The sequence below is a fragment of the Colias eurytheme genome, chromosome 26 (genome assembly GCF_061535395.1).
Source record: "Colias eurytheme isolate Ceu_HAF_F1 chromosome 26, ilColEury1 Martin Lab GWU primary, whole genome shotgun sequence".
NCBI lineage: Eukaryota > Metazoa > Arthropoda > Insecta > Lepidoptera > Pieridae > Colias > Colias eurytheme.
Genome location: NC_143005.1, coordinates 9,602,545 through 9,617,352, shown reverse-complemented (window position 1 = coordinate 9,617,352; position 14,808 = coordinate 9,602,545). Strand labels below are relative to the sequence as shown.

At 30.8% G+C, this 14,808-nt stretch overlaps 1 protein-coding gene across 1 annotated transcript in view; it reads right to left on the bottom strand.

Moving 5' to 3' along the window:
- Mip (Myoinhibiting peptide precursor) overlaps nt 1–14,808 on the bottom strand; it is a 64,203-nt gene that overhangs the window by 18,618 nt on the left and 30,777 nt on the right. The window contains exon 2 of the mRNA XM_090116803.1: nt 1,861–1,950. Coding sequence (XP_089972929.1) covers nt 1,861–1,950 — 90 coding nt within the window. The remainder of the gene's footprint in view (nt 1–1,860; nt 1,951–14,808) is intronic.

Sequence of the window (14,808 nt, the reverse complement as noted above, 5' to 3'; positions counted from 1 at the left end):
TGATTTGTGAAATGTGCAAAGGATAATAAAAGGAATAAAATTAAAACAATGGCAAAATTTCGTTGTGCTAGGACTTTTTTATTTAATTTAAGACTCCATCTGCATTTTATATTCAAACGTATTTATAACGAATTCGTAATTGGAATGCAGTATGCACTCTTACAATCTTGGGTAGTGCATTTTAATTAAAACATAAAATTAATGTGTGTTGCTGTTTGGTTGTTGTGTTATAACTAAAAGGACAGAAATTGCGTCAGTCGTTGAAGATTTATTTTTAGAGATGTGCATGGTATATCGTACATTACAAACATTTCAAAATGTGTTACAAAAATATCTTGCATAGAAGTAATCTCGAGAAAAGCTGAAATTAACAGTCCATGAAGTGTTATTACAGCAAGGGATGGCGGGAGGGTGTGGTAGGGGGGGAGAGGGCTAATATCATAAGAGAAGATCTCAGAAAGCACCCCGAAGGAAAACTGTTTAACGACACTGATTTATGCGGCGTTTCGGTTTCAAAACGTGTCAATGTGTTAAAGTGGACTCGGGGATTTTAGAACGAAAATATTGTAAGCTGCTGTATTACAGATTTGTGGATGATTTAAATGTTTAAAGTCAATTGAAAATGCAGTATGTAAAGTATATTTAAATTTTTCGGTTATTTACAGGCTTTGAAGAAATAGTGGTAGAGTTAATATTTGATCAATTTATGTGTATGTATTTTAATTTTAAAGTTCAACTAGGTAAACTCAATAATAAGTTTCATTATTTAGTTATTATAATTTTGAAAAATACTTAAAAATAAAAAAAACTGCGTTTAACATTTAACAACATGTACCTAACGAGAATTTCAAAAAAAATGATTTGAGTTTTAAGTCAACACAAACATTAGAAAGGAAGAATAATTGCATTATCTTTTACTGCAAAGTTACATAGGTATATATAATTTCTAATGATACTTCTTTGCTTTCTATAAATCTTACTTTGACTTAGTGTATCGTAGCTTTGTGAATGTTTGATACAAACATACAACAAAGAGCAACGAATCTAATAGACAGACTATCCGATTATTCTTCCATGCAATGTGCCTTTGTAAAGCAAAACGCATTGCCCTGACGTTTCTACGAATTCAATAAGTCCTCGGCTGCGATGAAATATTTTATTTGTTATTTTTTAATATATGTATTTGAAAAGATTTTTATACATAATATATCGATTTAAATGGAATGCTCATCAATTATTCATTTCGCTCTGTAAACATTATATTATAAATTACATAATCTAGAAATGTAATTAGGAAAAGCTATGTTAAATGTTAATTTATTATCAAATAGGTACTTCTTTACCCGTATCATGTTTAGCTAAATGTAATTTAGTTAACAAAGCAAGGCTGTAACGTCTTCACAACAAATGATTTGCTTGCGATGAATGGCCCGAGTTTCGGTGACAGCTCGATTGTTTTATCTAAACTAATATATACGAAATAAATCTCAGACATTGAAATGTGTGAAGATGACGTGAAATACGGTGAGGACAGAACTGTTGTCTTTTTGTTTGTGGTGATGTAACATGCTATTTTGGTTTGTGGACGGTTTTGGGTAGCGTCCTACATTCAACATGTGTATTTATATCCTAAAAGTTGAGGCTAGGTGAGTTATAGATGAACTTAGTTTCGTGGCTATTTAACTAACTAATGTTTTGTATTTATGTTACTTTCTCTTAGACGATGGAGGTTCTCAATTTGTAGTGTTTTTTTGTGAGATTTTTCGTTCAAAAACGATTCTTTTTCACCTTCAAATAGGTTACATATTACTACTACTACCACTTCTCCTACTAGTACTTCCACTACTACTAGTATATTACCTGTGGTGGAGTATCGTGCGCGGGATCTGCGCTGGCTACAGCGAGTGTCGCGAGGGCTGACACCCACAGCGCGGCCACACAGCAACGCATCTGTTGTACAAAGACATTTATTACTTACTACTTATATCGTTTTTATTAAATGTCTATACTAATACTAAAGCTGAAGAGTTTATTTTTTATATTAGTTACTTTGCATACCTACCATCTTCTTGAAGCGAACGGTTTGCAAGTATTTTTTTTTTGTTTGATTAGCCATTTATCAAGGAAGGCTGTATAGCATACGCTACTTTATAATATCAGACTACAAGTAATAGGAGTGGAGCTTTAAAATATTTTGTTAATAATTGCACGCCTCATAAGCGAAGCGTTGAGGTGGGTACTACTGTCACTTCGCGCAAAACATCTGATTTTTCAAACTTAAAATGTCTTTATGTATCATACATTGCACTTGTAAGATAATACATACACACACGTCATATTAAGAAAAAACACTATTTTTAACGTTCATGATATTTTTGATGTCATTTTTGTTATTTAAACTAGTTAAAAAACAGTTTAAAAAAGTTCTGTCTTGGACGTCCGTGTGTCTGTATGTGCGGATCCTTTTTCTTGTTAACACGATAGCGACCGAAATACTTTACTAATCGAGTCTTTTTTTTTCTCTTACGCTTGAGTATGCTCAGGAATAGAACCCTTTCATTTTTCAGGGTCTGATTCGATGTGGTTTAATTGTTATTAAATAAACAAAAATAATAATTAATAAATATTTATTAAAAAAAAATTATGAGGCGTGCACTTTTGGATTTTCCAAATTATATCATTATTCCTTCAACTAAACTTACGTTAGAAGCTCTTTTAAATCGTCACTTTAATGAACTTCATCTTTTTGAATAACACGGAACATACGAAAATTCATAGCCAGATAAACTCCTATCAACCACAGGAATATTTCCATTTCTGTAAGACATTAAAGAAGTCTCCGAATTTGCCGCTCCTATCATTTGCCGCCATAAGCATCAGCCTACTCAGCCCCTTGGCAAATCCGCTAGAGAAAACCATCTATTTACCTACCATCTACAAATAAGTCTATCTATATACATAAAGTTCTCGATGTTTGTTACCAATCTCCTCGGAAACAGTTTGAACGATTTAAATGTGTATATTCAGTAGAAAGATCTCAGAATAGATCGCAAACTATACTCTGTCCATTATATTATTTGCTTTTTGACAGCTTCACGCCTATGTATAATTGTATTGTCTATGTTAAAATGTCATACAAATAATTATCGTACTTCATGGACAGGTCCCGCCCACTTAGTGATGCCTACACAGAATTATTCAATGATGGGTCGATAGATTAAAATAATCGATAGAAATACTCTGTAAAATATATCCGATACAGAAAAACTCTTCTATTATGTTATATAATTTAAACGTAAAGACAACCAAATTGTAAGATAGAAACCAATAAATAATAAAATATTAGTTTAGTTTAGTTTTAACATACAATGCATAGATATGTGGTCTTATTATTACATATCTTATTAGTTCGTTTACGTTGTAATTATTATTTACGTACCTGATTCGATTTATGATAATATTTTGAATTTATAATTGAAATGGTATCACAATCGATAATCTTTTGAACATCACTTCTGGTATCACCCGTCGAGCTGTCAAAAAGCAATTCTTATAGTGGACAGACTATATATTAACCACTAAGTGGTTTCCTGGTAAAACAACGCTGTCGGATCAGTAGCTATTATATAAGAGTTAATTTAAAATGTTCAATATTTCAATAAGTACTGCGAATCAAAGCTAAAATATAGCAATAAATTTATAAATAACTATCTTTCCGCACACGGCTTCGCCCGCGTTTTCAAAGAAAAACCTGCGTATCGCCCGTTCCTGTGGGATTTCCGGGATTCCAAGTTACCCTCTATATCTGTGCTAAATTTCATTGAAATCGGTCCAGTTGTTTATGCGTGAAAACCATACATACATAATTACAAACCTTTCCTCTTTATAATATTAGTATTAGCACAGACTAATAATAATATACTACGTATGTATTAGTATAGACAATTCGTAGAATTAAACCTTTATTTCCAAGGATATGGACCGGATATATTCATTATTCGTATCTTTTCATTGTTTTATTAGTAACACGTGTCGCGAGCCTTTAATAGGTATTTGTTTTAATATTTTCGTGAATTCAATCCAAGACATAAAAATCTGAGAAATATTTAGTCATTGTGTTTAAGAGTATCATGTATCTATACTACGTCATTTAATTATTGGATGAATGTTGTTTTTGGCACTAATCTCACTGTCAACGGATTCTCATGTTTGTGATCAAAAGAACTCGTCAGCTACGGAAGGGATGGAAACCACAGGCTTAAAGTTTTTTTGCTTGTTTTTCGTTGCTTTTTCGTCACGCGACTTTGGAAGCCGTGTAACATTTCTGTATAGCTGGTAATTAAAAATATCTTGTACTTATATAGTAAAGTACGGTTTAAATATATATTTAAAGGTATATTCATGGTTATTTATTCTAAGATTATGTAAGTATTAAATGAAGAGTTAAGATTGTTTATATATTTTTATTGTATGCAGTGCACTATATAAAAGATATGATTATAAACATTCCTAATGATGTTTAAAATAACTGAGACAACTATTTTAAATGTTATATTGACATTTTGAATTAATCTGTGGTTTGTTTACAAACTGGAAAATTGTTTAATATCTAATTTAACAATTCAATTTACGTTTGATTAACGCCCATCTTTATCTACAATTTTCCTTTACGTCTGTATCAATAAAATACAATCGGAATGATTGATATATATTTGGAAATAATATATCGTTATTGGATCAATATATTAAAAGCCACCACAAACATCTATAATCTATATTTACTTGACGTCGCATTACCTAAGATAGATCGGCATAAATAGTTAGGCGGTGACCCGTTGTCCCCAACCAGCGAATGCTGAGCTCTCGCACGGCGCGGCCGTTTGACGCGCACAACGGGCTGCATTCATCTCATTGAAGTGCAAGAGCTCTTGCTCCACTGGTCGGATTAGCTGGACTTTTTATCGGGGACAGCTTTACGTAATCCGTGACGTATGGACTATTAATGAGCGGATACATCGATGCGAGGAGCTTTTATTTTGGTATCGAGTTCCGATGTAATGGATATACAATATACATGTAGTTGGAAGGACATCAATAATATTATAATGTCTTCTTAAGCTAAGAACGTTATTCTACGATGCATTTAGGCTGAATCTAAACTATTAAACATAAACACAAAAGCTTCTTATGTTCTCTTTGTTTAATTGTTTATTATATTAATTAGGGCATGATGGCTCAACTGCTTGTCTAAGGGATTATTAAAAAAATACCACTCACCTTTGCGATGTAGGCATTATTTTATGTTTTATAAAGTTATGCACTTGGTTAACTGCATATTTCGATAGACGAAATCTAGCGAAAAAACCAGTTTCATCCAGGTCCGTAAAATAATCAACACGTAATTTAAATACACGAATCCTTGCTATTCGTTGTGTCGAATAATATTCTAATTCATCCAACTGATGATCAATTAAATCAAATAAATCCATTTTCATTCGTTTATTTAAAAAAAATAGTTTTTTTTTATCTCATACCACAGTATTCAAGATAGCTAGTTTTGATAGCGATGTTATATTTTAAAAATTCACAGAACCTGATGAAACTGGAAGTTAATTATAAACATAGTTTGAATAAAACTGCTTATGCTGCGATAGCAAATCTCGCATTTAATGGAATTTGCTCCAGCTGGTAGCGGCTACGGGCTATCACAAACAGCTAAAACACACAATTAAAATGAAAGAGCATTTGCTGCTGAAATTTTCACACTGGCAACATTGCAGCGGTTTATTTATCTGCATTTTATTTATTACATTTTGAATGTTTAAAGGTAATGGACTATTACTTAAAATTTGGAAGAAGGCCTGCGTGTTTGCAGTGGAAAAATGTAGGCAGATGATGATGTTAAATTTACTACACTTTGCTTTAAGATTCTTTATTGGTGTGTTCGTTAACTCTAGGTACTAACATAATCTAGATAATTTAATAATTATAAAATTATCAACTTCTTTCTTTAAAAAATGCAGGATCATTTTAGAATTGGTCCAAATTACTAAATAATGTTTGAAGTTATACTCTGCGGTGGGAGAACCACTTTTAACAATGACATACAATTTAATAAATATTCAAAAATCTATAACATAAAACGTAGCGACAATCAGTTCGTATGAAGGCACTCTAATATCACATTATCACTGACTTTGCAACAAGTGTTGGCTTTCCTACTCCAGCACATTGCTGACTAAATACAACTACAATTTGCGATCCTGTGTCTATCTACGACAGGTAATGAAATGCTTCTTGATTAATTAATTTAGAACTAACTCTATCACGCGGTTTTAGCCGGACAAAAACGCTTTCCGAACCGGTGGTAAATGGTAAAACTATGTCATGTTGGTTTAAAAGTGTTTATAGAAGACGTCTAATTGAATAAATAAATGCTTGACTTTGAATTTGAAACCTTCGGCGTTGATTTTTGTAAAAATGTTTGATTCTGGTTTAAATCTTTGCGTTTTAATTTTATCTAAATCAGCCCGATAGTTAAGCCCTTTCTTTAAACGTTCTTATATTCCTGTTGAATAAATAATTTCACAAATAAATATAAGATTTTAATTTTAAGACTATAAATAATACGTGTAATAATCTCATCATATACGTGTTGAATCGATGAAGTCGTAAACAGAACAATATCAGGCTGGATTAGGGCTGACAATTAGCATATTGTCTAGATGTGATGAATGGCACAACACCTGTGTGCTGAATAGACTGGCTAATTAGTGTTTAGTATAATGCTCTGAATTAAGGTGCTGTTACATGCAGAACTGGGTTATTTATGTTTTAATAGTATTGTTTGGTAAAAATCCACTTTTTTAAATGTTTAATGATATCAAAATAATGTAATAATTGACTGAAATACTTATATTGCGACATTACAAAAAGGATTGGGCTTTTTTAAAGGCTTACCTACTTGTACGTCTTGTACTTATGTACATGTACGTTTTAGTTTAAATATTAGTTAATATTTTCGTAGACCTCCTTTTGGAACGAAATTATTAATATATATATATTCAATATAGGTACAGAATATTGTGCTCAGACCGAGAAGAATCAATGCATAAAGATGAATCAAGTGAACATGCATGTACAATTGGTATTAGCATACATATTATGTAAATATAGGGTTGATGTGCGTTCACCCTTAAGGCAAATTTGTCTCTAGATCCAGAAGGAAAAGGAAGGAATCTGCTACTATTCAAAACATTTAGTTTCTATTCTATCATATAACTTCAAAAACAGAAAGATTTTTTTGCATTGCGTCCTGCTTTTTTTGTGTATGTTACCTACCTCACAACATCGTCCAATATCATTCTAGTTGCAATTAAATTGTAATTATAAAGTAATTGCAACTGTTGGTGATTTTTCCTCCGAATTAGTGTAGAAAATATATATTTAGAAATAGATACATTATGAGTTCCTGGCAAACACAATTTGAATGTTAATAACGTTTCAGCTGTATATATGGAGGAAATAATAACATTAAATTATAAGCAGTGGTTATCATTAAATTTTAAACGATAGATTCAAGGGTTTTTACTATATTTTTTACTCGTGCTAGACGAAGCTTAGGTAAAGGTAAATTTAAAGGTTATGTGTAAAAAGGTTAATTTTTATTTTTTCTTATATATTTTAATTGTATTTCACTTTCGCTTGTATAATATATTTATTTAATTATATAAGATACACAAGATGTTTGTTAAGTGCCGTCTCTTTGACAATATACTTAGTAAAACTTAGCGTAAGGGTCGAGTTACTTGGTCTACTTAACCAACTTATTAAGTAACCGATCACTGTTTGATGTCTAGATGTAATCTTGTTTTAGTATTTTATCGCAGTTTCATGGTATTTGATCTCTGCTTAGATGGCTTTTGGAATTAACTTCATTTAGTTAACTATTCAGTTTACATATTGGATTTGTTTTAGAAATAATACTCTCCCAATAATAAATTCATGGCGTAAATCTCCGGTATATATTTCTTAAAAATCAAACGGTCTTAACTTAATAAGTACAAATATCGGGGTAAATCACAAGTGTTATTAAATATTACGTACACAGTTCTAGAGCCTGCGTTCATTGCAGTAAAGGGTCAGTATTTTTATTCCCTTTTAACAAACGTTTAACCTCGTTTGTTTTCAATAGAACAAACAAAGGCAGCGTTACAAAGCATTCTTTATAAATAAGAAATGAAATAAAAGTGGAACTCTTCTCAAACCGCACTTTTTTAGCTGTTTGTATGCTTTATTCTGCAAAACACTTTATTGCTTTTATCTAACGAAAAGTAAAGGCACGAGAGTAAAAATGACTTCAATTTTGTTGTTGTGAAAAATATTATCATGTTATTTACTTTTTAGAGAATGTGCGCACGGGCGTTGAGATTTGGTAAAGCAAAAGTAAGTTCTACGTATGAAGTATGAACGATTTTAAAAACTTATTGTTTTAAATAAATAAAATAATCAGATGTATAAGTGTGCTCCTTACAGTTTTAAGAAAATTATACTTAACAATATACTCTGCTAAAAGATGAAGAAAATGAACAAGTTTTAGCTATATAAATTAGCAATAGTAATTGCTTATACATATAAAGAATCGAGAAAAAATCTAACGCAAAAAAGAGCCATAGTTTCTGCTTTTCCACTGATTTAGAGACATCTTTTCTCATTTGTTTGAAGCTATTTTTGTATTCATTAACATACGCCAGTAAACATGTTCACAAAGCATTTTTCTAGCATTTGTAGCTGGGGGATAGATTACAGCGCAAGAAAAAGAGACACGGACAAAGCGATCTCTGCGCCTTAATTAGCAGGAAAACGCAACTAATATGTAACTTGAATTAATTTAATATTACTTCCAATAGAGATAACAAATTAATTACGAGACTATACGTCGAATAACTGGAATATAATTTAGTTTATTACTTAATACGAAATTTATTAGTTTTTTTTTACTATTGATATTACATTATAGGAGACTACAAAATGAATCCATTACTTACATTAAAATATTTTGAATGAATTAAGAAACTTAGGTTCTTGATTATTTACTTTCAAGCAGAAAATACAATAGCATAGCATAGCAACTTGAATATAAACTTTATAACCAAAAATTTTACAAAAAAAGCTCTACCCTACATCTTCTTTACCCATTGTTTATTCGAAGAAATATGAAAGATAAGTTAATTCATTGAAAGCCTGAAAGACAAACAACGTCTTTGGATACCGCGAAGATAAAACACCTTGCTATAAAACCACTCAATATGATAGTCATATTTAAAGAGAGAGAACAGCCGAAAGTGGAGTGTTTGTGTGACTTGTTACCAGGTTTGGCTTTCACGTACATTACTTGTGCCAACAAACTTATTGATTCTATCTCGAATTACTCATTTTGCATGTATCCTAGCCTACTGGTACAGTTTAACATTTATGAGAAAAAATGGAGTGAAATATTAAAGGAAAATCTTAATTTTATGATAGTTAAAGTTTGGATAAGGTACTTGAAAGGTTCTCTAGCTTTCTCATTGGATAGTTATTATTAAAATAACTGTTTTTCTACATTATTAAATATATTTTTTTTAATATAAATATCGTCAATTTTAATTGATTTAGTGTACAATTGAATACTATTAAATAAACTGAACCTATCCACCTAGGTATATTATTTTTTATATTTATCGTCTTATAAGGGGGATAATGTGAGCAGATCCTTGCTCATGTGTCGTATAAATATAAATGACCTCTAGAGACCCCGTATGTATTACTTATAACTGACCTCATCAGTGAATAGTTCAGTGGGAAGTGGTGAACGCGTGACAATTTTCATGGTGTTTTATTATGTAAAAACTGCCTATAAATAGCTTTCTTTGATAGTTAAGTTGATGTATTTTGATGTTATGGTTTAGGTTTAACGACGTGTATATTACTTAGGTTAGTAAAGAAATAATATTACAACAATAATTGCTAATAAGCAAGGACGCTTGATGGAGACATTCTAATATTGCCAAGTTCCCTCTCCATATAAAAAGTTATCTGAATAAATTCAGCATTTAACGCGAACACCTAACAGACACATACTCCAGACATATATATATATATATACAACTTACGATGATTTGTTACTATATTAACATAAAGACAGTCAAGCATAGGAAAATATACTTAATATTATGTTATATGTATACTTGGACTTCATACAAAGTTAATGTATAAGTAACAATTAATCACATCTAATCCTGCAGCAGCTGGAAGCGCGTTTAGACAAATCTCGGACAGGCTAATGGGCCGTTAATGGCCGATACTCAATTGATGAATTAATCATTAAATGGCACAGAACAAAATACCATTAATGATAACTAGGTTTCGCACAGTTTCGCGGACAGACCCGCGGGCATATTCATGTATTTCTATAGCTCATGTATTATTCTGATGTTCATGATGACCTATATTACTGTAAAGTTTCATCTTAATCTGTCCAGTAGATTTTTCGTGAAAGAGTTACAAACTTCCAAATCTCCCATTTTAATATTAGTATGATTTGAGCGCTTCAAAAGTTATTTTTAGACAGATGCGTGGATTGGGTGTGATTTTAGACTGTTATGTTTGTAATTTGTATGTAATTTTATGTTAATATATTCTAACATCCTAATTATTATTTGAACTATTGCTAAAATCGTCTTGGTTGCAAGCTGGTTGCAAAATATTATGTTTATCAATTCTCAAGTATAGACTAGGTATAGGTGGCTTATAATATAATATAGAGTACTTTTTTGCCAGCGAATTGCTCTTTTTCACTGAATTATAATGTTCAATATAACGCCAATAGATGTTTATCGTGACACAGTTACCTTCTGTAAATACTTTTAAATAATTAACTTATACATTTTGCCAACAAATCCTTTAATAAACTAAGAAGTAATTCCGATAAAACGAAATTATAAGCAAGCTCCCAAATTTTATGAGTTCAGCTAGGGCTGTATTTTATTCAAGCTGTCGACAGACGAAAGGGCTTATATTTATATTAAATTAAAAAAATATATTGTTTGTTACATATTTCTGCAACTTTTATGCCGCCTTTAATTTTGTCATAATTTAGGTTTATCTAAACCTAAGTAAGTACCTATATTTTAATATAAAAGCCATCAAAAAAGGATCTGGTCACATACTGTACAAATGACTGATATTGTATTAAATCGATCATAATCTGTTTACAAAATATGGCGCTCTGACCAAGATTCGGAAAAACGTGACGTCACAAGACTATTATTATTACGAGTATATCCATCAAGGCAGATCACCGATTGTATATGAATTATTATGAATATTCTAAGGTCATAATTATTTTGTTGAATCGAGATGCAGAGCAGTGGAGCGCGGCAACATTTACTAGGTTCTCCATAACATTTAAAAATCTATGCAAGTCTATCTAACAGCTTACAGCTGGTTAAATGATTGTGTATTTATCATGAATCGATTCGTGGAGAAATGTATAAAATCGTATATCCTGCATATCAAATTAAATTATATGAATATTAGTTTGATACGACAAAGACAACGGGTGCAAGTTAACACTTGAAGGTATTAATTTCGAAAGTCTACGACTTTTAGATTCATCGCAAAGTTTGACGGCTCCGGGCTCATCGATCAAAAGGAGTATTAATTAAACAGATAGAATGGGAAACCATCGAATAATGCGAATTTCATTTGAAACGACACGACGTCATTATGTATTATAATGAGTTTCAATAATTATGCTGTTGACAAAGTTTCGTCGAACGAGCAAATATCTTACGCTCGAATAGATGATAAAAATGTATGCCCTGTAAGGCACGTAATTAATACATATTTTCAGTATGGTTTACTTTGAACTTAGTATAAGGAATAATTATAAAAAGAGTGTGAGTGACGTTTTCCAATATTATTCGCTAGCTTGTTTTAAATAATGTACTTAATATATTTACATACCGAGTCACAGGTGTGGTCGAAGTGTGATGAAATATAAATTATCGCAGAATATCGAGTAGAGTGCGACTTACCTGAAAAGAAACACAAAAAAAATATTAATATCATCTGAATTACATGTTTCTCTATACATTAGTTTGGAATGTAAGAAATTCAGTCCTTAAAAAAATAAATTGGATAACTATTGTGAAAATATTTACTTAATTTAAGATACTAGTAATAGGACTACTTTAAAATTTGACTAAGTAATAGATTAATGAGGTGCGCCAAGTCTTCATAAAAATTTGAATATTCTATTTCAATTACAATAAAAAATCGCAATTGAAATTTATAAACTGATCAGTTAACTTCAAAAATGCTTTTCATTTGACTAATTAATGCTTGACATTATAAAACCCTTGAGTGAATATGTATCATTCATTACGTAATTAATAATCAATTAATATTAGTCATTGCATGAAAAAATAAAGTGATATTACATTACTGATTAAGAAATTAATTATATTTTTTTTGAAATTTGTGGCTTTAAATAAGACATATGGGAAGTAATAGTATGTTAATATCGTGAGAAAGCACCGCTGTTACACTAACCTAGGCCAAGTTCTAAGGAGTGAATCGATATCTTTGAATTATTTAAACTTATTGATTTCTATACGATTCGTTTACATAAGAAACTCTTCAGGAATGTTTAAACCTTTATGGTATCAGGTGATGGGTTGAATATTAATTTGAACGTAATTAGAAGTGCTAATAAACGCATTAACTTTATAAGAAATCAAAACCAGCCACATAGACAATTAACAAGTGACGGAACTTGTGTCGAAGATTGAAAAAAGCGAGCACATAATTATACAATCGTACATTTGTACTGCCTTGGTATAGCTTATTGCTAATCGCTGCGAATGTGACGTCTGTATCCCAAATGACCAACAAAATATTAAACTATAAGTTATACCAAACTATAAGTTCCAACAATCAAACTCAAACTCAAAACTCAAAATTAGTGAACAAAGTTTTTTATTAAAATTTAACATAATCCTCATTTCCACAAAGTCGGGTAAACATTCGACTTATAGCAGTTTAGCAATATTGTACAGTTAATAGTTGAGATCTCCGTTGGGACTCAGCTTAGGGGTGATTATGAGTCGGGCAGAAAGGCTCACAATTCTGGAATGTTTGAGTTGCCGCGGCCGAAAATTACCCTTCTCGTGATACTTTGGGAGTTTCCCGCTCGATTTTAATCTGAGCATTTTAAATTTTAATCTAGGATCGTGTTTTGTTTTAGCGGACTAATGAGTTATTATGTGTGCGAAGTATTATGAGTATATTGGACATTTAGAACTTATATACAAGCTATTATTATCAAAAAAGGGAATGAAAAAAGTACGGCATCTGTATCACGATTTTATAGATTATATACCCAGTATAGGTACTTAATTTGCTTTTTTATTTATGTTAAAGAGAAAATAATTTTCCTTACATTTTTGTCTAACGTCCGTGTACCTAAATAAAGGTTTTAACACTGAAAAGTTATATCAAAATTGCACAGTTCGTAAAGGAAAATAATTTGCAGTATAGAACCGAATGGGATATTAAGCTTTTATACTGAAGGTCTATTTGTAGAGATTTTTATGTTTCTTTTAAGATCATGTTCGTGCCAGTTGATAGTTTATTATGTTGTGTGTTACGATGTAGCCGCAGACAATTTTAATAAAATATTTACAGCCGATATTTCATTCGGTTTATAAGAAATGCTATTTTTAAAGCACAGATTTTGTGCGATGATAAAATGTGTTTAAAGATTATTTAATTTTATGAAGACAACTCACGTGATTGAATTTTACTCATTTCACATACCTTTAAATGTGAATCTAGATATCCCATTTATAAACAAGTCAATAAATACAATTACTTTTATATGTAAAATGATAAACACACGGAAAACTCGTTTTATCATATTAAATTTATCACTGAAATGAAAAATGCAGTGTAGATATGCGCGGGAACAACCCGTTTGTTGTCAAATTGACATTAATGTGACTTTATAAAGCGCGGGAATATTGTTGCGACTGTCAGTTAACAGTGCAGAATATTTTACGGTGTTGGAAAACAGGTGATATATTATTTTTCTTTTTTTTAATACAATAAGGACATATTGTGTCAACTTTCAAATTATAGTTGATAATTTTGGTCTGGCCTTAATTTTATTTTTTACCGCCCAAGAATATTATATTAATTTGAAAAAATAATACATATGGTTTATTATGGTTTATTTAAATAGGATTAGCTTAAAATATCGAGTTAAATGTACCTAGCATTAGATTCATTATAACTATATACATTTATTCAATAATCCTATAATTTAAGAAATTAAAACAGTTAATAAATAAATTATTCTAATACTTAATTTATATCTATGAGTAATAGAAATGAAAGTAAATACGTCGGAGTGAGCGGTAATAAGCGAGATTACGAGCCGCGGAGGTAATGCGATTGTATTCCAACTTATTACCAACGTTGGAATCAGATTTCTGCTCATTTCTCACAAATTTGACAGTTTAGTTTAGTTTTAATTAATATGTATAAAAATGTAAAACGATTGTCCATGTATTGTATTGTAGGTATACAGAAAGGAGGAACGAATATAATTATTAATTTTATGTACTTATACCCGCTATCAAGAAATAACGTTTTTGAATTTTCATATACCTACACATTTCGTAATCTGTTGGTAAATAGTCAAAAAAAATAATAATGCCACACAGGTTACATACAGATTTCTTTTTTTCTAAATTGTAACTT